This window comes from Ursus arctos, unplaced genomic scaffold (assembly GCF_023065955.2).
Source record: "Ursus arctos isolate Adak ecotype North America unplaced genomic scaffold, UrsArc2.0 scaffold_12, whole genome shotgun sequence".
In the NCBI taxonomy this organism is placed as follows: Eukaryota; Metazoa; Chordata; class Mammalia; order Carnivora; family Ursidae; genus Ursus; species Ursus arctos.
In genome coordinates, this window is record NW_026622786.1 from 30,622,768 (window position 1) to 30,650,234 (window position 27,467).

A 27,467-nucleotide genomic window follows, 5' to 3' on the forward strand; every position below is an offset into this window, starting at 1 on the left:
GGAAGCTCCTTTCTAATTTCTACCTATGTAGCCCCCAACATTCTCTAATGGGACTGAAATGCCCTGAGAACTAATTTACAACCCTGGATGGCTTTTAAAACACTGGCTCCCTTTAGCACCCACCTCCCCTTGCATATCAGCCAAGTTCTCTTCTGACAGTGATATTAATAAAAACTTTAAACTCAACAACCCTGAATATTAAACTTTCTTAGAGAACATCTCCTGCCCTGCACTTTTGGTAGTTAAATTTTTCTTCCTGTTAATTTTCTTAGAATATGTTAATTGTGAAATACATTGATTGTGAAATCACACCAAGAAAATTTTTTTTAGCTAAGTAGACTTCTTTCTGATTACTGAGATGACTTACTGCTTTTACTGTTTGTTACAAATTTCCCATAGATGAGATCAATGAGCTCCTTTTCTATAACAAAAATCTACTTCAGTCTTTCACATATTAGTTGAGCCAGGTCAATTTTTGTTAATCTACTGCCTACTATTTGCTGGAGCGAGCACTCATCAATCTCAGAAGGAAAATATTTCCAGTGATCAATACTTTTTTTTTCTTAAAGAGTATTTTTCAAATGAGTAGTCAGACATAAAAAAAATATAAAAGAATAACTTTATTAACAAATTTAAGAACATTCAAGTTTTGTTTTTAAAGATTACAGTATGAAAAGACAGCACACCAGTGGTCATGGTTTATGTACGTACTATACTTACCAAAGAGAGTGGGTAGACATACTGACTTGAATGCACAAAATAACAAAATGTATGTTCTATATCCCTAGGCTGTTTTTTTTTTTTTTTAAGATTTTATTTATTTATTCGACAGAGATAGAGACAGCCAGCGAGAGAGGGAACACAAGCAGGGGGAGTGGGAGAGGAAGAAGCAGGCTCACAGCAGAGGAGCCTGATGTGGGGCTCGATCCCAGAACGCCGGGATCACGCCCTAAGCCGAAGGCAGACGCTTAACCACTGTGCCACCCAGGCGCCCCCCCAGGCTGTTTCTATCCTCTGTCTCTACTAAATGGGAAACTTCTCAGCAGACCCATACCCGCAGACGTTTTTCCCACAGAGAGTCTGATATTCTGTCAATGACATCCATCATTTTGGAAGGTAGTAACACGTAAGTCTCCACCTCTGGTCCTCTTCTACTCTGACCACTTAGCTCTCTTCCCAACGCACCCAAGACTCTAGTAGTCAACCTTCTTTGAGCAGGACCAAATTAGCTGTAACAGGACGTAGAGATGCTGATGACTCTACCCAGAGGAAAAAAATCTCCAATACTATTCTTAAGGCTGTATTTATTTCTCCTCTTAGCAGCTACCTAATTACACCTACAATGGTGAGAAAAAGAAAAACATTTTGGACTATCAGTATTCACCTTGGCTCTGCAGCTTCCCTGTAAACAACCAATGTATGCAGTGAGTTCCCAACTGTAAACAAATACAATACTTAACGAAGCACCCGGAAACTTTGTGGAAAGCACCATATTATTTCCAAGAGAATGTGTTAGGTCGGGAAAGAGAAAGTGGAAAAAATCAAGAGAGAAACCATTAAGAAAAACATGGTAATTCACACAAAATATGCTTTTAATAAAATACTTTGAAAAATGGATAAATTAAATTCAATTTTAAGTGATATCATCCCCAACATCTTCTCATTGTTTTAGTGTTCGTAAGTAGAATATATGCCTCTAGAAGAGGAAATGACCTTCTTTACCTACAGAATGGTGAGAGCACCAGGTTGAGTTTTCTAGAAGTACACATAGCTCACAGTTTAAGAAACCAAGTAAGTCTTTTGACTCATTTAGTCCTGATCATATCCATTAATTTTAAGACTTATGCCTTAAACTCCTATGTACTAGGCTAAAACAGCTGCTTTTCTGCATACGGCAGTGACAAGTAACTAGGGAAGCTAAAGACCGGATTCTACTTGGGCAGCTCTAACTCAGAGATCACGTAGTTAGCCCAAAGAACTATCCCAGGCATTTTAAATAATCTTAATCCGTATTTTAGAATCTGCCAAAGAGCAAATACTAACATTTTAAAATAAATTATTCATCCTGCCCTGGTCTCTAATCTAGAAGTTATAGCTATTACGAAGAACTCACCCCCCTCTCATAATACACAACAGCAAACATTACATGTAGAATGATAATCACAAGCTCATATCTTTAAAAAAAGGATGCGACAAAGCTGCTTCTGCTGTTATTCTTGAAGCTGGATTTAGGTCTAGAAGTTTATCGAGCAGGTCGTAAGCTTCATCGGGTACCTCACCCCAGCCTTCTAAATCGGCAGTACCTGTATTCCAACTACCCGCACGGCCACCACTGTCCCCTTTATACAGTGAATCCCCTGAGTGCTGTGCTTGAGGTGTTTGTATAAGGTGAGAAGCTTTATGGTCAGTCTTCTCTGAAAAAGCTGGGTCATGAGAAGCAGGCCCTTGTGTATCACTTGTTAACTGGGGAGTGTTAGAATCGATACCTCTGAGCTTCTCACAGAGTCTTCTCAAGTCTTGTGCTGGGACTTCTTTGCTACACAATATTGATTTGCCTAAAAAAGACAAAATACATGTATTTTATATTATTTGAATATATCAGAAGCCTCTCTCATAAGAATCATGCAAGTCCAACCACGCACCTTATGGATGTATTTACACCGTGTATAAGATAGAGCAGCACATGCTAATATTTGTGTTTTGTACCACAGAGTGGAAGGCCAAATCATCAAGTGGGGCACAGAAAGCAGTGATTTGCTAAGCTACGTAAGGGACTCACCTGACTGCCCAGTTCTTCAGCTTTACCATATCCTCCTGTCATCTGTCATCAGCTGTAGCTCCCATTCCCTCTCCTCCTTCCAAGCTTCTACAGGCCTCTGGCTACATGGTTCCTATCTTTGCCTAGGATCCCCCTGTCCCCCCTGCCCCCTAACTCCATGTGCCTAGGACACTCCAACTTATATCACTCAGCTTAAGAATTACTTCTGTGAGGTCTGATACTCTCAGAGTTGAACATTGTACACTTCTGTTATACCTGTGAAAATTTCTACTTTTACTTTCATTGGCCCTATTGTAACTGTAGCTCTGTCTCACCTACTAGACTATAAGCTCTCTGAAGGTAGGGACTATTTAATTTACCTTGGAATCCCCGAAGCCTAGACAGTGTCTAGTACATAGTAGGCTCTCAATTAATGTCTGCTGGACTGGACAAAAAAGCATTACTCAGCCTCTCGTGTCATTGTTCAGATCTCACATCCTTACAGATGCTGTCCTTGACCAATCTCTGAAGAGTTGAGCCCTCTTCTTCTCCTTTCCCCTTTTATTTTTCTCAATGCCACTCATTTGACAGATTTGTCTCCAGCACTAGAATTTAAGCTCCAGACTCAGCAAAAGTACCTTGGCCACATAAAGTCCTCATAAATGTTTTTGAATGAATTAATAAACCAGATCGCAGTTTGTATTTTTTTTTTCAATTTTTAAAAAGATTTTATTTATTTGAGACAGTGAGCGAGCTAGCACGAGAAGGGGGAGGGTCAGAGGGAAAAACAGACTCACTCCTGAGCAAGGAGCCTGTTGCAGGACTCGATCCTGGGACTCCAGGATCATGACCTGGGCCAAAGGCAGTCGCTTAACCAAATGAACCACCCAAGTACCCAGATCTCAGTTTTTAAACAATATAAATGTCTTTGAAACAATTTACTGAGAGATTATTAGACATGGGCAAAAATAAGCACACAGGCAGTAGTGTATTATCTTGGCCTTGTATTTCCTTATTAAACAGAAATGTGGAGGCACCTGGGTGGCTCATTTGGTTAAGATCTGACTTCAGCTCAGGTCATGATCTTAGGGTCCTGGTATCGAGCCACCTGTGGGATTCCCTGTTCACCTGGGAGTCTACTTGAAATTCTCTCCCTCTGCCCCTCCCCTCACTCTCTCTCAAATAAATCTTTAAAAAATATATTTCGTTACAGACTATGTATCAGACATTTGTTTTAGCTCAAGATTTTTCTTCTGACTTTCTCTGACAGAACTCAGTTAAGTACTTGATGACAATCCACAGTGGGGCCAGCTCTAGGAGTTGAGGACAGTGAGGCAGGTTATACACAATAGAAGTAAAAGTACTCCCACTGCTTATCCCAAACAAGTCATTTCTTTGGGTCTTAAAGGAGAACACTGACTACTGAAGTTTTGAGTCCTTCTGTATTCAGCCCAAAGTTACAGGAAGATATGACTGAAACAGCTGCAGAAGTCCTACTAATAAAACTGAGACAAGTACTACATGGCATTACTATTTTTCTAATATGAGAACAAGCATTACGATGATAAATCTGTAAGAGCCCTTGCCTGCTCTCGCGACACTTACCCTGGAATGTTTCTGTGTCACAGGTTGTGCTTCCATTGCTGATCCTCATTATAACTGACTACAGACAGGGGAGATTTAAGCTCTTCAACAAAACGTTTTGGTGCTCATGCTCTGATAAACTTCATGTTCATAAAGTTCTCATGAAGTTATTCAACAGTAGATGAAAAATTTTCTCAGTTGAGAATAAACATGTAAGAATATAATTTCCAAGGTCTCAATCCTGCCTTCCATTTATGGTCACTTTCCCTTCGTATTGTGTACTATTTCACCCCACTACCTCAGATAAAATTTTCTTATAGTGGGTGCAAGAAAGCTACAAGTTGTGGATTGACTTTGCTGCAGAAACACTTTTTGGTAAGCCTCTATCACAAAGGTTTCTTCACAACCACCACCAAGTTTTTCTGATGGGATTAGACCATAGCAATGGTGTCTAAGTAAAGGGCAATCATTTTTGCAGTGGTTCTTAGAAACTGGTCTTGGTCAAAATCACTTGTTTTTTCAAACAAGCCTGACCTTCCTATGTATCATGTTTTTCTGAATCTTATTTTCCAGGAAGGAGTGAGGTGAGATAGGCCTATGTATTTTTTTAAGTTCCTCAGATAATTCTGATCTGGACCCCTGATGGAAGACCCACTGATCCTGGGGCTGGGCACAAAGCAGCCCAGCTACTTTTGAAGTGGGCTGTGTGAAATTTTGTCCCACAAAGGCGTTCTATACCATGTGGTAGCATGCTGACTCAATCACAGCCACCCACTTTGAAAACATTTAACTATAATTGTACATGGAGAATAAACACAGGGTGGGCATTTGAGTTCAAGTCACTGGCCAGAACAAGGCTAAGATAATTCTCAGGTGCCCTATGAAGTACACTGCATATCCCAGTCTTGGAAGTAAGAACTTGGATAGCTAAGAAGATGATGTCCATGTCCATTACATGCTTATAATAATAACTCCATCAGCTAAAGTGTTCTCATTTCTTCTCCTTGCTACCCTAACCCTAAGGAACCTAACAACTAACACACATTTCATTATCTTCCCTACTATCGTCCTTATTATGCTGTATCATAATTAGCTGTTTACTTGTTAGTATAGACTAAGATCATTTAAGGCAGGCCTGATGCTTAATAAATATACAATAAACAAATTAAAACATACTATTAGAAATATTTACATAATAAAGTCAAACCATAACTACAGGGAGTTATTCCTTATTAAGATTATAAACTTGAATTTTAAATATTTAAATAGCACTCTGTGGTAAGATTAAATGATTATATAGAAGAAAAGTGATGATAAATTATTTTCTTACACAATGCAATTAATTTTAGAGCAACAGAGAAATTTTGTACCTAACATCAGAGAATTTTATGAACACAGAATGTTTATTCGTAAAGAGAATTTCACAGTAATTTGATTTATAGGAGATAATAAAGGCATTTGTTTTGTTCTAGAATATAAAACTGCTTACCAAAAGTTTTAGCAGCTTGGATAGTTTCCCTGGATCCACGAATTGTCATAATTTGAGCCAAAGCAGTTAAATCATCACTTGCTTTATAAAATGGATATCGCCCACTAAGCAAAGAAAGGAATATGACACCTGCAGACCACATGTCAATTGCTGTAACAGAAAACAAACTTTAAAAAAAAATCCCAAATCTGTAATTTTATCAGCAGTAGTCAGTTTACATCAATGTTACATCCATAGTTCTCAACTTTTGCTGTGCAAATTATCTTGAGCCTTACAAAAATCCTGATGCCCAGGCCCACTCCCTGAGATTTTGATTTAATTGTTCTGGAGTAGGGCTCAGGCATCAGTATTTTTTTAAGCTCCTCAGATGCTACAGTGTGATGCCAGGGCTGAGAAACCCTGGTCCAACATCCTTAATACAAAATACAATGTCTTCTTTCTTAAGCAACATGTCAGTAAGTTTAAAGGATATTTCATTATTAGAAAACAATAAGTAGATACGTATTTTATAAGATCAAATCCAAAAATAGCCATGTGGGAAAAATCTGGATGTTCCTCAAGAATTACGCACCACAGTGAAAGTGGTTCATTTCAGCGAAAATTATTGAACATTAGAAGCTCTTCTTCACCCAGGTGCTAACCCTAACTTCTGCTACAGAAACTTGAATCTCCAAAATTCTGGCGGTTAACATCAAGACTAGCCCATGCTCACATTAAGAAACTGATTTTTTTCTTTTAGGGACATCTCTTTTTTTTTTTTTTTTAAAGATTTTATTTATTCGGCAGAGATAGAGACAGCCAGCGAGAGAGGGAACACAAGCAGGGGGAGTGGGAGAGGAAGAAGCAGGCTCCTATCGGAGGAGCCCGATGTGGGGCTCGATTCCATAACGCCGGGATCACGCCCTGAGCCGAAGGCAGACGCCCAACCGCTGTGCCACCCAGGCGCCCCTAGGGACATCTCTCCTAATTGCTGACTTCCTAGCATCACGAAGTTATTTGCCAGCCCCTTGGCCATTGTATCACCTGCCTTTTCTCGTTCCCTCTGTACATCCGCCTCCTCCTTCAACATTCTCCCCAAGCCTTAAGGCTGAGGTTCCCCAGTTACAAACTCTTCTTCCCCGTATCCTCTCCCTGATTGGCTCCATCCATCTCATGGCTTTAACCATCTTTTCTGTACTGATGACATTCAACTGTATTTCCAGCCCAGACCTCCCTGAGCTTGACTTTTATTCTGTTGGATATCTCTGTGTCTCACAAATATCTCAAGCCAATTATGCCCCAATCCACCTTATCTTTCCTTGTAAACCAGCTGTTTATTCTCCACCTTTGTTACTGATACCTATTCAAGTCCCCTAAGCTAGAAATCTGATAAACATCCGGGGTGCCTTTCCCTTCACCACCCCAAACCCAAATCCCATATCTAATTATCTACCAAGTTCTACCTTTCCAATCCTTCACCTTTCTTTTCATTCCTATTAGTGATGCCCTCATTCAGGCTTTCAGTGTCTCTCACCTGGACCACAGTAAGCCACCACTCTCCAAAACCTATCCTCCTCTCTGTACACCTGCCAGAATGATCCAGTTACAACATAATTAATACCATGTCTTTCCCTTGAATAACTTTTCAACACTTAGAGGATACGGCCCAAGCTGTTTAACATGTGTGATCTGACTTGTCTACCTATTATCAGATTTATTTCTCACATTCCTTTACTTCAATCTTACATTCTAGCAACACTAACCTTATTGTTTCCTATACGACTAGACCATTCTGTTTGGGATCCTCTACTCATGTATCAGTGCCAACTGCCCACTCCAATTTACATCTCTTAGAGGTTCCCTCTTCCATGAATTTCCTTCCATTTTCCCTTCAGATAGGAATAGCTAGGTATCCCTAAAATACCTTGTATAAAGATTTATGACCATCCCCAACAGATTATTATTTGAGAGTAAGCAGATACTTTCATTTTTTTGTATCATGAGCAAGTGTAAAATACGCACAACGGGTGAATGTATTGTTTTAAAGTCCATAATCCAAGCGAACGGCAGCATTCATTTACTCAAGATTTCTCCTAGGTTTTGGCTCCATGGTAACTTTTGTAGGTTATAAACCTTTTCCTTTCTCAAAACTCTTTAAAGCTACTATATTATTTTCACAATAACAAAATATAATTTTAAACCTACAATCAAGTGCATTACAGAAGACTTTGGGGTATTGGGCAACCAGATAAAATGTTGCCAAGTATCAAGTTAGCAAAGACTACTAAACACAATTTTTCTTCCACAAACAAAATTCCTGGCAAAAATCATCTTGTAAATGGACAAGCAAGATGTAATCTATAGGAAAAAATGTTACCAACCCCCCCCCAAAAACCCCGCAACACGACAAGTAGAAACTTTCATCAATAGCATGATCTCAAAAATGGGACTGCTACACTGCTAGAACTACTTATATAATTTATTAAAAGCAGAAAAACATTATCTAATATCAGTAAAACATAAAGATCATAAAATAAAACATAGCCGGAATAACCAATTCTAATTGGGTTCTGTATTCCTAGTGCAACGTACCTGTAGTTTGATTGGGGCACTTTGTCAAAACCTCTGGTGCTCTGAATCCCGGTGTACCTGCCCTAGGGGCAACCTGTTGCCGCCTTATGATGATGAAATAAGATTTTTCTAGTTATGTTAAAGTTTATTTAAGACCAAAAAGTAACATTTGTTGATTTATTTCACAGTAACTTCTGCCTTGATATCTATATAAATAAAAGTTATTTATAAAGCAAATGATAATCCAGTGTGGGGAAAACCCTAGACTTTGTTTCTACTGGTCCCTCCCCCCTCTACCCCACAAATCACCAGGCCTTATTCCAGAAGAATTTTAAGGTAACTTCCAGGTATAAAAATAGGTAGTAGATGATAAGAAAAATATAATACAACAGAACTAAATACAACAGAATTCAGAGGTATAAAAATTCATTTCTGTTTTGAGTGATACCAGAAAATTCATTTCCGATATACTTATTCTCTTATATACTTGAGTTAGGAGAGGTTCATGAAAGCTCATGCAACATTTGAAAGAAAGGGAGGAATTTATAAGGCTAAGAGTAGGAATGAGACACTCTTTGGTTCTGGTTATTCTATATAGGTGGGAATAAGGAAAGAAAACAAAAGATTAAATCAGGAAGCAAAATGTGTGATTCTAAGTTTCCAAAATAACTACCCCTGCCCCCACCAAAATTATCTGCATATAAGAGCAAATGTGTTTTTCAAAAACCATATAAATGTCAAATGAACAATACATGACAATGGTTATCAATTGCTCTTCAAGGTATCTGTGTTGTTCCTTTCCTCACACTAAATCAATTGCCCACAAAAATCAATGCAATTTCTAATCCTGTCTGGCAGCATGCTGGTGATTTTACAGCACCATCAAAACACATTACCTTGAAAGGCAAATACTGCAAACTTTATCTGTTGCGTAACAGTCACAGGTCAGGCTAGCTGGGCAAGAACTGGCAGTTTTCCTCATCACACCACTATTCATAACTTTTGTAGAAATAGCCTTCTTTTTTGTTGCTAACTTTCTAGATAGTACATCCACAGTCTTTGACTGCTTCATAAGCTGTAAAAGAAAAGTCATATTTCCTATTTCATGATATTTAACATGATACCTTCAAATGCTGGTAATGGCAAAACATAACGGTAGAAACATAACTTTTAGAACTGCCGGATGTGCTGTTGGATTTTAGGTAAACAGTTGTTTATTAAAGTACTTAAGATCTTTTTAGGTTTTCCTGTTGAGTAAACATATTAAAATTTACTAAATAATCCTCAATTGGTAAATATTTCACTTACACTTTATCAGAACTTTTCCTGATATGTTACAAAAGCATAACAGTTACGTTCTAGTGTCTAACTCCATTTCAGAACTGTAAACTGCACAATTACATTGGCTAAAATCGGAGTTTTAATTTACTGCTCACGCTATCTAGCTGTTACAGGATATCACAAGTCAATTTAAAACCATTTAACATTGATTACAATTTCGTAAACTTTACAAATATCTTTACACTATCACCTATGTGTCAGTTATTAGGAGCTCACATTCTAGCCAATGAAAGAAAAGGCCTTGATGTTCTAAATGTTCCTTTAGAAAAGAGCAACAACAGTCAGCTAACCAAAAATGATGAAAAATTCCACCAGAAAAGTTCAGGAAAAAACTGGAGAAAATAAAAGTGTTGACAAGATGCTCAAAGCAGTAATACCTTCTGCCACAGCAAAACTCTACTTTTAAAAACTTAGTGACAATAAATATTAATCTGCCAATCCCTAAATTCTCTTCAGTGTACGACTGACTGATGATTGCACTATTAAGCTACTTTACTTACTTTCACTGCAGGGCTCTCATGTGAAATGGAGCTGTGTATATTGAAATTTCTTTCTCCAAAAACAGAGCGCTGGACAGAAAGGCCTACAGATCCCTCCTACAATACCAACAAAAACAAGGAAAATAAGGATTATATCTGTAACACTTTCTGCCAGCTGTACTCTGCCAGTTTTGAAAGAGTTAAGTGACATGAAACAAAAACAGCTGCATCCAAGTCATTCTCAGGCACCAAAACACTTCTGTGAAAGGAGAAAATAGTCTAGACAGAACTCTTAACACCCATACAATGTTATCATAATCCACAAATATATATATATAACTAAAAAATTTAAAAACCACCCCAATGGATGTTACATTTTTGCTGTGCAGCTAAAATGGAGATAGACACTTCAGAATTTTTCCCCTATAACTAATGTTTTCTTTTAAAAAGAATAATCTGAACTTTATAACATGCATGGAAAATGTTATTTTCCATATTTGTTACATAACGTAATGACAAGAGACATTATAAATCTACCAAGTAATTTCAGTTTTGAAATGGTAAAACAATCCATTATAAATCTTAGTGGAATCTAATCAATTTAATATGTAACAAATGCAGAAATGTTTTTAATTGCAAGTATTATTCTGGTATTGTATCTCCCTCTGTTGGAGGAAGAAGTACATTTCTAAAACCTTATTAGTATTTACGAAATAAAAGAGGCAGAACCTTTCCATCTTTTCCTTGTTTAATCTGACTCTGCGCATTTGTGTAGGGCCTTTTCACAGAAGTTTTCACGGTGGGCTGCTGATCCGACTCCTTAGGTGCTGCTGGGCCACTCAACGAAATCTTGTTTCCTGTGATTACATGGGATTTATTTTGTGAATAACTTTCCTGCTGAGCTTCAGATTGGACAAATTTGAGAAGCTCTATTTTCGTATCATGGGTTCCTTGTGCCAAACCAAAGTCTACCAACGCGTACCTAAGACAAACAAAAGTAAGCATTTTTACCTCACTGTAACAAAGTTCAATAACATCATAATATGCTCAAGTCATATTCATACAAAAAGTGTAATTCTTTACGGGATCAATTAAGTATAACATTCTTGAAAAAAGACAAGAAAAATGAGTTTATAGACAAGGTAATGATTTAATAGCTAATTAGGCTTGAAAATTAAGGAATGATATATCCCACATACACACAAAAATCTTTCTCCCCTTTCTCCAATGGCCTGTGCTGATAAGGACTCCAGGATAGAAGCCCAATCCTTTGCTCTCTTACGATGATAGAGATGGCATCACAGTAGATAATTTTTAATTAAACAAGCTTAAAAATATTAAAATGGCTTTAATATTTGATTTAATTAAAATTACAGAGAAAGTCAGAAGTATAAAATTCAAGAAAAGAAGTTGTAGCTCTATACTTGCTACCATACTCAGTATGACCCATTGTATACTGAACAGTATTTAAGTTAGGTTTTCAGCTTACAATGCCTCTATCAGCATAAAATAGGTGTGTGTGTACACACACACATACACACAAACATATACAATATATACATAAAAACACAATTTTAGTGTTGAAATAGGAGATTGGCTATCATGTGGGCACTCCCCTTCTTTACTAGAAAAATGAAGCCCAGAGATAAGAAGAAATGTGAAGGTCAAAAAGGCCTAAACCCTTTCTAAGTTTCTTTTAGCTAAGTACTATTTCCACTGAACCATAGTATATCTAATGATGTACACTGCTTTACCAATACAATTTTATCTTTTCTTTCACTGTATTTCCATTCCCCAACCACAATGAAAATTTGAAACAAAAAAAAATCTGTGCATGGCTGTTGCACTATGTTCTGTATCTCCGGGATGAACCCCATAGCACAAATTCATTCAAGTGTAATTATTTTCTGGTAACTTTTCATACTTACTTTTTCAGGCGCCTATTATATAAAAAATTGCTGGGTTTAACATCACGGTGAACAATACCAAACTGATGAATGCGTTTCAAAGCTTTGAACAGATTAAACATATATTCCCGTACTTCTTGAAAGGAAAGAGAATTCAAAATGTCCTAAAATAAAGTTATGAATAAGGTCATAAAATTGTTTTCAATTAAATATTTAGCCAAAAAAATTCAGGAAGTATCAAAACCTACCAAAAAGGACTCATGCTCCAGATACGGCATAGCAATAACCACATGATCATTTTTCCTAAAGCAGTATTTAACTCCCATGACATTGTCTTGCCCCCTAGTGGAAAAATGTATAATGAACTTTAGAGGAAAGGTCAAGTGAATTGAAACTTTATGCTCAGTTTCTTTAAAAATGAAGTTTTTAGCAATGCACAAATAATGCTAGAAAACTACTTAAAACCAACAACTTGTAGGATAGGATACATGTTTAACTGACTTGTACAAGATAAAGTTTTAAAAAAAAGTAGCACCAGTTATGAGGTTACTATAATAATTCAAACATGAGATAATTATAGTTTTAATTGGGGAAGTGACAGAATAAGAAGGACAACATGAATAACAAGAATGAATTAACAAGTCTTAGGGCCAATAAAATGATAATAGTAATAAATAAGTTAATTAAAAAATAGCTAACATTTATTGAGCATTCACTATATGTCAAGCTTTGATCTAAGTAAGCAATACATTTTTTTTTTAAGATTTTATTTATTTATTTGACAGAGATAGAGACAGCCAGCGAGAGAGGGAACACAAGCAGGGGGAGTGGGAGAGGAAGAAGCAGGCTCCTAGCGGAGGAGCCTGATGTGGGGCTCGATCCCAGAACGTCAGGATCACTCCCTGAGCCGAAGGCAGACGCCTATTGACTGCGCCACCCAGGTGCCCCGTAGGTAAGCAATACATTTATTAATTCACTTACTCCTCACAACAGCCCTATCAGAACAATGCTATTATTTCCTTCCACCTTTTGTACAGATAAGGAAATTGAGGCATAGAGAGGTTCAGGAACGTTGCCAAGGACACTAAACTAGTAAGCGATGGAGACAGGATTTGAATCCGGACAGTTTGCTCTCGATCTATGCTCTTAACTGCTATGCTATATTGCATCAAAATAGATGAGAAAATAGGGTAAAGTTGACTTCCATGGTTTTGAGCCCAACTAGTAAAACAACATGGATACCAACAAAATATGTGGAGAAATCAGGAAAAGCACTGAAAACCAAGACATCATTTTGAAAAAAATGTCTGGACACAAAATTACATCTTGTGTGAGAAGTGAGAGATCAGTGGCAGTACTCGTGGAGAAGTGATACCTAAAGCTCTGAGAATGATTTGAGAGAAGAGAAAGCTTGAGTCTTGGAGAAGTCTCAAGGTGGAGGGCAGAGTAAGGAAGAAAAGGCAGAAAGCCCAGAAAGGGATGTCACCCGGATGCGGAGTTTCAAAGGAGGCAGTAATCAGTATGAAGGTCATGAGAATAAGAACTGAAGAGAGTCTTTTAGTTTGGCAAAGAGGAATTAACTGGTAATTTTTCAGAGAGCAATTCGAGTGGAAAGGAAGAGGCCAAATGGGACTTAAGGAGGGAAAACAAGATATAATGGAAGCAGAACATAAAATATGCCTGAAATATCTGGCAAAGAAGAAAAACCAGTGTGGGAGCTAGAAAGGAAACAGGATCAGATAAAGGCTTTTTTTTAACATGCACTTTTTTGAAGTACATTGAAAGGAAAAACGGTAGAGAAAATATTTAAAGTATGGAAAAACGAACAATTTTACTCAAGTGACTAGAACGTACGTAATTATGCCTTAAAAAGACCATCTCATTCTCTTGTCTTCTCTAATAAACAGAGGGGTGACACAAAGAAATAGCTTGTCCATTCATCCAATAAATATTTAGTGGGCACAGTTATTTGGCAGACACTACGTTAAATATTAGGAATGGGAAGGGGAATTAAAATTGACATGATTTCTGCCTTCGTTCAGTTTATTATCTAATGAACAATAACAGATAATAAAACATTAGATTATAAAGGTTTTGAAAGAGATCAAAAGGTGCTGTGACAATAACAAGTGAATCTAATTTAACTCAGAAGATAACTTTGTTTTCCTTTGTTTTTTTTTTAAGATTTTATTTATTTATTTGACAGAGAGAGAGCCAGTGAGAGAGGGAACACAAGCAGGGGGAGTGGGAGAGGAAGAAGCAGGCTCCCAGCATAGGAGCCCGAAGTGGGGCTCGATCCCAGAACTCCGGGATCACGCCCTGAGCAGAAGGCAGAGGCTTAACGACTGAGCCACCCAGGTGCCCCTCCTGTTCGTTTTTAAGCAGGCTCCAGGCCTAGAGTGGAGCCCAACATGAGGCATGAACTCAGGACCCTGAGATCGAGACCTGAAGCGAATCAAGAGTCAGATGCTTAACTGACTGAGCCACCCAGGTGCCCCTCAGAAGACATCTTTGAAGTGGTGCCACTCTTGCTCAGATCAGAAAGAAGAGGGGTCAGCATGCAAAGACTGGGAGAGGTCCTACTGGGGAACAGTATGCGTAGTGACACTAAGATAAGAAAGCTTGAGACAAATTTGAGGAACTAAAGAAACCAGAGCGCAGAGAGAGGGAGGTGGGAAGAGTGGCAGGTGATAAGGCTGGATTTTTTTTTTCCAAAGGAACTGGATTTTAAGTGATGGAACTAACAGTACACAATTTATGCTATATATAGACAAAGTTTTATATTTTAAAGATCAAATCTGGCTGTTTTGTGACAATGGGATTCAGGGGGAAAGAGAAGAAGCAGGCAGGCTATTTTAGTAATCTAAGCTTGGTCTGAGGTAGTGGTTGAGAAGACAGAAAAACATGGATGGGTTTTTAGATATATTTTTGAGGTAAAATGGCCAAGATCTGATGATGGATGCTCAGATGAGCAGATGAAAACAGGCTGTTGCAATAGGGTTTTTTTGCACAAAGAAGTATTAAAATTCACTTTAGAGAATATTAGGTTTGAGATATTTATCAGGTACTCGAGTAGATATGTCAAATATGCAGGTAAGAGGTCTGAGGCAAGATATACACTTACGGGCATCATCACCATACACTTAAAGCCACATGGAAATACATACTACCTAGAGAAGAGTCCAGAGCAAAAAAGCCCAAGATCAGGCACCAAGAAACTCCAACATTTAGATGTCAGGTAGAAGAGGAAGAACAGGCAAAAGGATACTGAAAATAAAAAGCCAAATAAAGCAGGAAGAAAACAAGGAGTATGTAGCAGTACAGAAGTCAGAAGACAATGGTTCAAATCAATTATGTTAAACGCTGCCTACAGTTCATGTAAACAGGAAAAGAAAACTGGAAAAATGGAAGTCATGGCTGACTCTCTCTAAAGTAGCTTCAGTTTAGCACAGAGGACAGCAGACACTGTGAGACGTGAAGGTAGGGTGTGGAAGTGAAAACAGTATATAGATCATTTTTGGGAAGTCTGGCTGGGAAGGGCAGCAAAGACATGACGGAGCAGCTGGAAGAGGGATGGCAGGACAGGGGCACAAGTGATACTAGATCATGTACCTTTGTTGATAGGAATGACCTAGAAGAGAGAGAGAGACCAATGAGAAAGACATGCCAGATATTTCTGTTGTTCAAAATAAAGTATGAAATGAGGCTGTCAATAGCTGAGGAGATATGAAATATGAATTCCCTACATTTTAAAAAATATCTAGACCATGGTTTATGATTTGGCAGGAAGATCAGAAAAATTAGTAAGAGAACAGGGAGTCAAGCTGAGCTTCAAGGGTAATCCACTCTAAAAATATAAATTTAATTAACCATCCCAACATTAGAAGAAAAGTGCTACCAAATTGCAAACACCTGACTGAAAAATGTTTAATTCATGGATAATTTCATCATCCCTGTTAGATATCCCTTTAAAAATCTTAAAAATTATATACAGCCAGTTCAATTAAAATATCTTTAAATTACCTACCCCGCCACTGTTAGGCACTGAAGTTCAGCTGCAATTCTTATAGGATGACTTGTTGGAATTAAGTGTTTTAGAGCAATTTTCTCTTCAGGTCCTACTTGTAACTGTGCTGTGGCCAAATAAACAGAGCTGAAAGTGCCTATAAAATAATTTATTAGATTTTTCAATATGTGGTTTTTAAAAATGTCAATGAAACGATGTTAAAATAGATCCTAAAAACTGTTTCGGATCCATAAAATTATCCTAATTTATCAATATATTTAATGATATTAAACATAAAGAATAACATTTATAAATACAACTAACTTTCAATTTTTAATAAATTCTTAACTGTTCTCAGTTCTTTACAGGGTATATTAATTTACCAAAGCTCTACAGTAAATCTGTTTGCCTGGGTTAAAATAAAAATACTTCCATGGTCACAATCCATTCTAGTAAGTATTTTCTGTAATACTGTCCTTTGAAATTACTTTCTTACGACTTGGATACAGGTCTGGTAGAAGCAGAAATGTTAATAGTCTTTGGGGAAAAAACCCTACAAAACACCTAGGCTTTTAAATTCAGCATTAAACTAAACAAAAAAAGAGTTGGTGGCCAGTTAAATTTGAGAAATACTGAGCTAAAACAAATTGATAAATTTCTTTACTACAAAATTTTCCAGAGCTTTAATGTGTTTTAAGTACTTCACGAATAACCAAAAGGGAGCTATATGTACTATATTTTCCAAGCTTATTTAGCCTTAGAACACCTTCCTCCCCTCCCCTTCTCCAAGAATAGCTATCAATTTGTTAGGAGGACACCACTGGATTCCAGAACAGAGTTTTGAACACTAAGTCAGAACACACTGGGATTCAGTCCTGCATTAGGCTCCCTTCCCTGCTCCGCGGAGAGTCTGCTTCTCCCCCTCCCTTTCCTTCTGCCCCTCCCCCTCCCTGCTCATGCTCTCTCTCTCTCACAAATAAATAAAATCTTTTTAAAAATTTCTTTTAAAAAAACCCAAACAAACAAACTAAAAAAGGCAAAGATGTAAAGATCTACTTATATCCCAAATCATCTCATCTTCTAATTCTTCTGCCCCCAATGACCCAGCCTTTTCTTGTCTGACATTTTTCATTGTGAAAAGCAAACAATGAAGTAAATGGAAGGCTTTTGGGTTTTTGTTTTGTTTTTTTTTAACTATTTAGGCATTTCCCAGTATAGCCACCAAAAACTTCTACTACCTTTTACCTTCTCACTCACTTCACATCTGATAAATTCACCCTTCATTTGGTCAACAACACTGCCAGTCTCTCAATGACATTTATGTTAATACTGACCATCTTTTTTTAAAAATTTATTTATTTGGTGGAGGGAAGGGAAAGAGAGACTCTCAAGCAGACTCCGCACTGAGCATGGAGACCAATGCAGGGCTCAATCCCACGACCCTGAGATCACGACCTGAGCTGAAACCAAGAGTCGGACATTTAACCAACTGAGCCACCCAGGCACCCCAATACTATCTTATAAATATTGTACCACTTTATTTTCATCATTTTGCTACCTTAGGTTTCATACATGTTTCAATGCACAGTTCTACCTAACTATAATGGAAGAAGGAAAAGGAGCTGACTTCCCTTGATCAAATTCTTCCATATGAATTTATAATTTCTCACTTTTAATAATTATTAATGATATATTAGTATATCGATACTTTTAAAGGTATAACAGCATAAAGATTAAAATAGAACTGTTCATTTTACTGTAAATACTTATTCTTTCACTCTTTCCAGGGAAAAAAGAAAACCTAGTGTCATAATTAGTAATACAATCATGGTTTTCATATTTTAAAAAGGATATACTTCTCAATAGGAAATAGTAATGAAAATCAGGATTATACAAAGGAAAATGTAAGGAAAAGAAACTTATAAAGTAGATCTCTAAGTTACCTTCTCCAATTTTGTCCTTAATCTTAAACAAATTACCAAGCTGTGGTACAGCTTCATAAAGCTTCTCGATATCTTTTTTAACACCTATCAAGGAAGAAGAATTTATAGTTATAATTAATGAGTATATTTTATACTTTAAGTTAAAATAAACTCAATGAAATAAATTCTAACAAGAATAATTACAAATTAAAAAATAGCTATGATAAATCTTAAAATCATCACAAAAATATTTAAAGCCCCGTTAGATTGCTCTAACACACACACACCTCTTGAACAAACAGCTAAAACTGGTAAGTTCCAGAATCGCACAAATTCTTACTACTCTGGAATTACATACTAGCAGATACACTGTCACTAAATAGAGTACAACACAATAAAGAAGCTAAATTTAAAAAATAACTAAACAATTTGTCCTGTGATCACTAGATGGCATGACAAGGACACAACGTAATCTTCTTGAAAACTATTTCTCTCCCCCAAAGTCACAAAATCTTACAGGCTTGGAAAGTTTTATATATTGAATATTCATAGCGTACCTTCAGAGAGACAAGTCTACTAAAGCTCTCAGGAATGTTAGAAATATTTTTAAAGACTTGTCCCAATTATCAATAGTATCCTCTGTCCTTGAAAGCAAGTATGTTGCTACTTTTAAATGAATGTAAGTTCTTTACGAAAATATACATGGTTAACATATAGGGAGAGGCAGTAATACCATTTGTGACAAACTACTGGATATAAAACTACATACTTAAGAGCCATCGGATTTTATTACAATATCTAAGCCAACCATCAGCTACTTTTTCAGTTACAGTAATAATCTGAATAGTGTACATAACGGTTTAAGACATTTTCAAACTGTTTTCACATGTATTATCTTTTCAGATCTTCACAATAGCACTCAGATATTGGCAGAACAGGAATCATCCTGATTTTAGGTAAGAAAACCCTACTCAGGGAAGTGAAATCATTTGTCCATTTAACAAACACTGTATTTTTAAAAATGTTCAGCAGTGGGTAAGTTTTAAAAAAATTAACAAATCTGGTGCAGCCTCTGTTGTCTAGGAGCTCAGCTAGTGGAAAAGACAGATTGTAAAAGCTCACTCTGAATACAAGAGAGTAATTGTAATAATACAGGAATGCATACATTACTAGATAGAAGGAGGGGGGGGGCACGAGCATATCTGACGGTACCAGGAAGCTTCAGATGACAGTCAAGCTGTATTTTGAAGCACTCACCAAGTAGAGAAAGTGGATGAAGTATTTTAGGAAGAAGGAACTATGTATGTAAAGACATGGAAAAGGAAAAAGATTATTTTGGGGGGAGAGGTGGGTGAGGGAAGTAATGAAATTCAATGTGGCTGAAGAAGGAAAAGACAGAGAATGCAAGTGAAAGCAGTGGAAAATTTTTAAGCAGGAAGATGATACACAGAGGACGAATTTGAGGGGGAGGAAGAACAACATGAAGAGAACATTTCAGAAACTAGGGGTGCCTGGGTGGCTCAGTTGGTTAAATGGCTTCCTTTGGCTCAGGTCATGATCTGGGGGTCCTGCGATCAGACTAAGCCCCTTATCAGGCTCCCTGCTTAGCGGGGAGTCTGCTTCTCCCTCTCCCTCTCCTCTGACCCTTCCCCCTGCTTTTGCTCTCTAATGAATTAAAAAAAAAAAAAGCTGGAACTACAAAACAGACCAAGATCTAGACCAGTATTCTTTCTACTGTATAAATCCATATAAGGATTACTTTCCCATCTACTTCATTGGTGAAATGGAGAAGCTTCACGGGTTTCAATACAAGAGGCAAGAATATAACCATAATTATGCATACCAGTTTTGGAGATGGGAGGCCTAAATTAAAATCCTGGCTCCAATATTTAACAGGCAGTATGACCTTCCTCGAGCACACAACTTATTGCTTTGAGCCTTTGTCTCCCCATCTACAGAAAAGGGGTAATAATTGTACCCATGCCACTGAGATACTGTGAGAATTAAATGAAATAATATACATAAGAGAAACTTCTAACACAATGCCTGACACATAGTAAATATTAAATAAAAGACAGTGGTAATTCTTACTGTTGTAGTTATTGTTATTATTTCTTTAGCACTTTTGCTTTTATTATTCCCTCTCCTTGAAATATTTTCCCATATAATTTCATGTGGCTGGCTGAATGGTCAGTTTTCTCTGACACCCTATTTAAAATAGCATTCCTCTCATTACTCACATTACCCTGCTTATTGTCTTGAGAGTACTTATCCACTATAAAATCATACTGTTTATCTGTCTGTTTGCTGTCTGCCTCCTCCCACTAGAATATAAGCTTCACCAGCACAGTTCCCTATTTGTATAATTTACCATAGTACTTTCAGCTCCTAGTTAGAAGTACCTGGCATGTTTGTTCAATGAATGAATGATTACTATCATTATGGGCATTCAGAGATAGCTGTAGGAAAAAAAAAGCAAAAGTTCAGAAGTTACAAAAGAGTGAAGCCAAAGGCAGTAGCAGCTACCTCACTATCAGCTACCACACTACTCCACTCTCAAAACCAAAACCAAGGCCTGGGGGAAAGCCAGCTTTCTAGCAGTCATAATTGCCACAGTCAATTACAATCTTTCCTAATGAGTGTCAATTCCAACCAGTTTCCAATTCCAATGTCACAGGAAAGGTACCATGAAAGGTACTAAAATGATATGTTCAATTTTATATTACACTTCCTTGATTCTGAAACACAATTTTTAAAAGTCTGAAATTGGGATGCAACCTACGATTACTGACAGCCAGCATCAAAACTTACAGAACAGGTACCAGTACCTTAAGGTAAATCCAAGAAATCATAAAGGAGCATTCACATTTAACCCTTAAGAGCAAATGGTTGTAGGGAGAAGTGGTAAAGGTGGTGAAGGAGAAATCAAATGTAGGCCAACTACACATAACTGGGCTCTTACAAGTCCATTAACAACAGCTTTAAAAAAATAAACTCTTCAAAGAAATTCTGCATCACTAATGTACACAGAACAATATTGTGAGGGGGAAAAATAGGATGTCAGTGAGTCTGAGTACTAAAATTGACTCGGAAGAGAAAGATGCGAAATGTTTGTTTTCCTTTTTAATTATGTACCAGAGATATACAATTATTTGTCTAATGAGATCTAAAAAATCTTTCAGAAAGTATAAAATAAAAAATTCTAGGTGATAAGAAAGCACTGTGTCATAGTATAACTGGTGTCACAGTATAACTGGTAGCATTTCTGAGCAGTACATGAAATGGTGTATCTAACAACCGATGGTATTTATATATGATGAGATATGTTAGGAAGCCTGTTTGTAGTCTTTTTATTACTAAACGTATTAAAGTGTTTGTGTGCATTTTTTGTTATATGTGTATATATGATTAATAACACCAAAAGCTTTGTAGTAATAGGACAAAGAGTTGTGCTGTCTACCAGTTTCATGTCACTATTTAAATTTAAGTTAAAATTTTTTAATTTCCTCAGTCACACTAGCCACAGGTGACAACATAGAGACGTTTCCATGATCAGAGAAGGTACTACTGGAGCGTTAATATAGAAGAAAGCCTAGATTCAACTCTTATCACTAAACCACGTTATAGTCCAGTTTCTTACCCTGCAAATCAAAGGGGTCAGATTAGATGGACTTTACTTCCAAGTCTATGAGTTCCATATTTTGGAACTTCCCTCTATAGTAGCATGAGCTGGCACTCAGTAGTAGAGATGCTGGCTGACTACAGAAATCACCAGGGAGAAAATATATGTGATAAGGAACTACGGTAACACATAGCCATGTGAATGACTAAGCTCAACGTGCTCCCATACCACCCACTACGAACTTGCTATGTACTTACCTGTTTTTACAAAACTCAAAATATGCTTACTTTCCTGTCACTACACAACAACTCTGACATTTTCAAACAGTAAAACTTTCTGACAACCAAACTGATGCAAAATCCTTAATTCTAAAGTGGAAATGAGAGTAAACAGCAGAAGAGAACATTAATGTTAAACCATGGAAACTACTACTAAAGGCAGAGCTGAATGACTATATACTTTGAGGATTAGGGCAAGACCATGAAAAGTCTACAAACCAAAAAATTATTTAAATGCCCATATTTTAAACATAAAGGTTTAGGCTTCTGTCTTGAAATTTTTAATAAAATTTTTTTCCTGCTACATGATATATCCAAGTGGCTTTAATACAGAGAGAACCTCCTTAACAGTATATACTCACTGTTTTCATCATTGCTGGCCTGTATAATCTATTTGTAACATAGCCAGAGTGATCCTATGAAAGCTAAGTCACCATGTCACTATTCTGCTCAAATCCACTAATCACAACTTGCTTCACGTAAAAGCCAAGGAACTACCTCCTCTCCTCACACCTCTCTGCCATCACTCCCACAACCCTCCAGCTTCCAGTCACAAGGACCTCCTTGCTACTCCTACCTGCTAGGCACACTCCCATCTATGGGCCTTCCCCCTTGCTGTTTCCTCTGCCAGGAATGCTCTCCCCCAGATAGCTACATAGCTCACTCCTTTACCACCTTCAAGTCTTAGTTCAAATGTTATCACATTGAAGTCTTCTCTGACCAATTACACTTTTTAAAATCACAATCTCCTCCTCTAACACTTTCTATCTTCACTTCCCTTCTATATATTCTTCACAGTACTAACCACTTTTGAATATTTCTTTTATTGTCTATCTTTCCCCTAGACTGAGGGCATTGATTTTTGTTTTATGCACGGATTTATCCTAGCACCTAGAGAAGTAACTGCACACAATAAACATTTAATATTCATCATATAAATGAAATGTTTTCAATTACTTACCAAGGAGTAAAACTGACAACCTAGGAATACATGTGATGGTTATTCTGGAGCTTCATGTACTGCCTGACTTGTATGTTTTAAACTAGGAGGATTATACAATTTAGCCCAAACTGAGGCACTCCTGCGAGTGAAAAGGGGCGCTAATAATAATGACATTGTGACAACAGGCATAAACTGGATCTGTGCCAGGCAAATCATACAGCACCTATAACCCATTTTAGTAGTATGAGTAGCTAAGAGCATCCACATAACAGACCAAACCACGGTACAGTTCAACAATACAGAGGAAAATAAACATTTGATACAATATTATGCTCAGTACTTTGTTCACTGGAGCATTTTCCTTAATAGGTAAAAATGGAAAACAATATAAAGGTTCAATAAAAAAGGTAATTAAATTATAGCATACTATGCAATGAAACACTGGGCAGTCAATTTAAATCAAGCTATAGATTTAATTACATAAGAAATGTTCAAGTTACATATTGCTAAGTAAAAAAATAAAGATCAGAAATAAATTGGTTACAATCCTAATTTAGTTTTTTTTTTCCTTAAATGTACTTCTGCATGCACAGGAAGGCTAAAGGACTAACAAAATGTCAACAGTGCCAATATTTGTATAGTGGGATACTATTTCCTTATTTTGGCTTTCTATATTTTCTAAATTTTCTTCAATAAGGATGTATAGTTTTTATTAAAAAAAAGCTATAAAAAGCTGACAAATGTCCCAAAACAAAGGATGCTGTTATTCATCCATTACGCTAAGTATTTTCTTTATATCCTTGCATTAAGCCATTCACTGGGGATGCCTGGGTGGCTCAGGGGCACCTGGCCATCTGTCTTCGGCTCAGGTCATGATCCTGGGGTCCTGGGATGGAGCCCCAAGTCCAGCTCCCTGCTCCGTGGGGAGTCTGCTTCTCCCTTTGCCCCTCCCCTACTTGTGCTCTATTTGATGAATAAATACAATCTTTAAAAGAAAATAGATAAACCATTCATTCAAGTATTTTCAAGCACCTAGTATGTGCTAGACACTATTATGTTCTGGGAATACAAAGATATATAAAAAGTTCCCACCATTCAAAAGTTATTCCATCAAGGGAAAGTAAATTATATTAGATCATGAGACAGTTATGGGCCTGGATCTCATCAGCTTTACTCCTGACTGAAGTTGTTTTTGATATAATCTTAGCTTTTACTAAAAGTCATTAGAAAAAAGGTATGACTAAAATTTTGGCATGTTTTATGAATCATCAAAGGTTCTGCTTATAAGGTTCCATGTTTTGATACATAAAAGCCACAAAACTTTAGAAATTTAGAATAAAATTCATCTCACTCTTTATTTCCCAGATTTTCAGAAGAATACTAGAACAGTAGCTTTCACTTGAACATATTACTAGAACCAAGTCAGATTCATCTGTTCATACACTCTGAGGAGATACTGCCTCAAGGAGCTTACAGTATAACTGAAAAGACAAAATAGAGTGCTAAAAAATACTAAAATGATAATACAATAACTCTGTTATTGTATTATGTGTCCAATGACATAACGAGAAAGCTGAATTGTGAAGAACAGGAAAAATGTAAGAGGGACAGCATCCATGAAACTGGATGAAGTGGCATTTTAAGATTTTTCTAGTAGCAGTGTACCAGATGAACTGAAGGATGGAAAAGAAGTGAAAGCAGGCAGTTTAGGTAAGAAACTTCATTGCAATTCAGGAGCAAGCTGTAAGCGAATGAATTACTGTAGTGGAAGTGGGAATGGAAAGAAGCAATGCCATACGTATTTAAAAGAAGATAAAGTGGGGTAAACGGATATGGGGAGCAAATACAAATCACAAGTGAACACATCTTAAAAGTTTTAAGCATAGGTAACTGGAATAACAATGGCTTTCGTCACCAAAAATAGGGACATCAGAAAAGGTACTCACATTTTGACACCAAAGAAGAGGTTAGTTTCAGTCAAAAAGCAAAAGATGTGATGTCATTCTTCTAGAGTGTTGTTAAAGTCTATTTTGTAGTGGGTAAGTATATATCATGGATAGAAGGTTAAAATATCTTTTGAACAAGCATTAAATATGCTTAAAACAAAGATGGAAAAGATTTCGTTACCTTTTAGGAAAAAAAATGGTCAACTGGAACTACCCTATTTAACAAATATTTATTAAATGCCTATTATGTCCCAGACACTGCTAGAGCAGGAATGAAGGTGCGCATTTCAGTGTACAAGACCAGGTACTGGGGCGCCTGCGTGGCTCAGCTGGTTAAGCGGCTGCCTTCAGCTCAGGTCATGATCCTGATCCCAGGGTCCTGGGATGGAGCCCTGCGTCGGGTTCCTTGCTCAGCCAGGAGTCTGCTTCTCCCTCTGCCCCTTCTTCCCTACTCATGCTCCCTCCCTCTCTCTATCTCAAATAAATAAATAAAATCTTAAAAAAAAAAAAAATCAGGTATTGTTTGTTGCTCTCCTTCTCAATTCAGGGTCTGGGTTAGGGTCAAACAACACTTTGTGATGTACACAGAGATGGAGTGCTTTACTATAGCTACGACCATTTACTTTTGTCAGTAAATTCTGCTTTTCAATATTTTAACTGAAAATCCCTCCAATGTTGACTTCTAAATCCAAGTTTAATGCAATACAGTGAGGAGAGATAAGAACATAGAACTAGGAGAAGAGAAATTCTGGTTTGGGTATCAACAAACTGTGTTCCTGAATAACCACCAATACTTAGACCTTAGCAACTTCATATGTAAAATGACATGGATGGACTATAATCCTAAATAGCAATCCAATCCTAAATCTAGATCTTAGGATGCTTTACTGATTTGTAAAATGCTCCCAGATAAACATACAACTCACTTTACCATTCGGGAAGTTCCTTTTTAAAAAAATAATCGAAATCACAGAGTTGTTGCCTGCACATCCTTGGAATTAACACATACCTGGTAGTTTAAAATTCTGCTCATGTTTTTTTAACGAGCCATCCGCCTGAACCTGGTCACGCTGGGGAGAAAAAGCCATTGGTTCATCCATCTGAATCCCCAAAGACGCCTCCATCACAAAACAACTGGGATGCAAAATGCCAGCTAAGGGGTCATGTCCACAGGGGGAACAAAGCAGCTGTGAAAATTAGAATACTGGAGAAGATGATAAGTTTAAATCACTCACTGAACCAAGCACTAAAAAATGTCACTGTACCCAAAGGGGCAAACATTTAAAAGTGCACCATATGTCTAAATCCCCAAAGGTGGGGAACCTGTGGGCCATTTCTAAGGATTCCATTTACTCCACTTTCACCTTCCAGAAACACAGGCAGGGGAACGAGGGGGAAATGTCTTAGGGGAGCTTCCTCGGCGGCCAGCGGCGGCGGAAAGGGTGTTGGTGGGAACTGGGGTGGCAGCCGACCCTGACACCCGTCAGCTGGAGAATGGGGGAGCAGGGACGGGTGGGGTAGGCCTTGTGGGGAGAGCGGTTTGACCTGAGGGACAGGAATGAGGGAGGAAATCGTTTGACTACTCAAAGGGAGCGCCAGGAGGCTCGTACAAGGCCCCGTGCAAGCTGATGGGGAACTGATCCGATACAGGCCACGAGCGCCGGGGAAAGGAAGAGAAAAGGGAATGAATGGGATCCTTCTAGGAGCACCGGCCGCGAGCTCCGCGGGGAAGGACCTTCCTCCTATAGACCCTAGAGCGAACGGGATGCTTAGTGCGCAGGCGCAGGACTTTCCCGCCGTGGGTCTGCGGGATCCGAAAGGGGTAGGGGAGTTACTGCGCTGCGACAAGACCGAAGTCACGATCCGGAATTCGTTTCTAATCCCTCACAATCCCGCGCCACGGAACAAACCGTCGGAAACTCACAGTTTAAAGGAATACGACCTCTGTGGCTCCCCAGATGCCTGGGTTGCCGCCTCCAAGGGCTCCCCACCTAGCGAGTCTGCCAAAAGCGCCTGCGCAACACTTCCCGCCTCGCTGCTTCTAGTTGCTCATGCGCACTGTAAAGCCCTCGGAGTCGCGGAATTGGCTACTGGGCGCTTGCGCAAGAGGGTTGGGTTTCTCCCGGCAGGCGGTGGTTGGCTGAAAGAACAGTTACAGAAATAAAGCCCGGGAATAATTCTTTGCTTAAAAAAAAAAAGTATACGTGTGTGTGTGTGTGTGTGTGTGTGTGTGTGTGTGTGTGTGTGTGTGTGTGTGTGTTTCAGGAAAGATAATTCAGAGACAGAAGGGTGTCAGGTTCTAGAAGTTCTAGCACACCCTGACATACCGTGGCCACAGAAGACACTGGGCACACTATGGGTAAAAGATGGTCACTTTCCTAACCCCCTGCTTTCCACTTTTTGTTGAGTGCCCTACTAAATTAAAACAAAAAATGCAACTGCTGGTGGTTTATGGTTTTGTCGCAGAAATGAGTCCAGTGACGTTCAAACATTCATTTACTCAGTGAATATTTACTGAGCCCATGTCTGTGAGGCAGGTTTCTAGAGGCTGGGGTTACACCTGTGAACACCACAGAAAAACATCAACCCTGTAGGAAGCAAAATTCCAGTAGGGAGACAACAAGAAAGAAATGAACAAATTT

The 27,467-nt window shown here is 37.9% G+C and overlaps 1 protein-coding gene across 2 annotated transcripts; it reads right to left on the reverse strand.

Annotated features, from left to right (window-relative positions):
* Positions 1 to 598: 598 nt before the first annotated feature.
* CDC7 (cell division cycle 7) lies at positions 599 to 26,872 on the reverse strand. Of its 2 annotated transcripts, XM_026497624.4 has the most exons (12): positions 26,750 to 26,872; positions 25,835 to 26,029; positions 18,058 to 18,141; positions 16,136 to 16,271; positions 12,357 to 12,450; positions 12,130 to 12,272; positions 10,931 to 11,183; positions 10,223 to 10,318; positions 9,278 to 9,456; positions 8,403 to 8,485; positions 5,832 to 5,981; positions 599 to 2,555 (listed from the first exon to the last, which is right to left on the reverse strand). In XM_026497624.4, the coding sequence occupies exons 2-12, from the start codon at positions 25,947 to 25,949 to the stop codon at positions 2,161 to 2,163; spliced, it is 1,728 nt and encodes a 575-aa protein (XP_026353409.2). In that variant the 5' UTR covers positions 25,950 to 26,029; positions 26,750 to 26,872; the 3' UTR covers positions 599 to 2,160. The 2 variants fall into 2 exon arrangements, with proteins under 2 accessions (XP_026353409.2, XP_057166457.1); XM_057310474.1 differs by lacking the exon at positions 10,223 to 10,318 and having other exon boundaries at positions 26,750 to 26,848.
* Between the last annotated feature and the right edge of the window lie 595 nt (positions 26,873 to 27,467).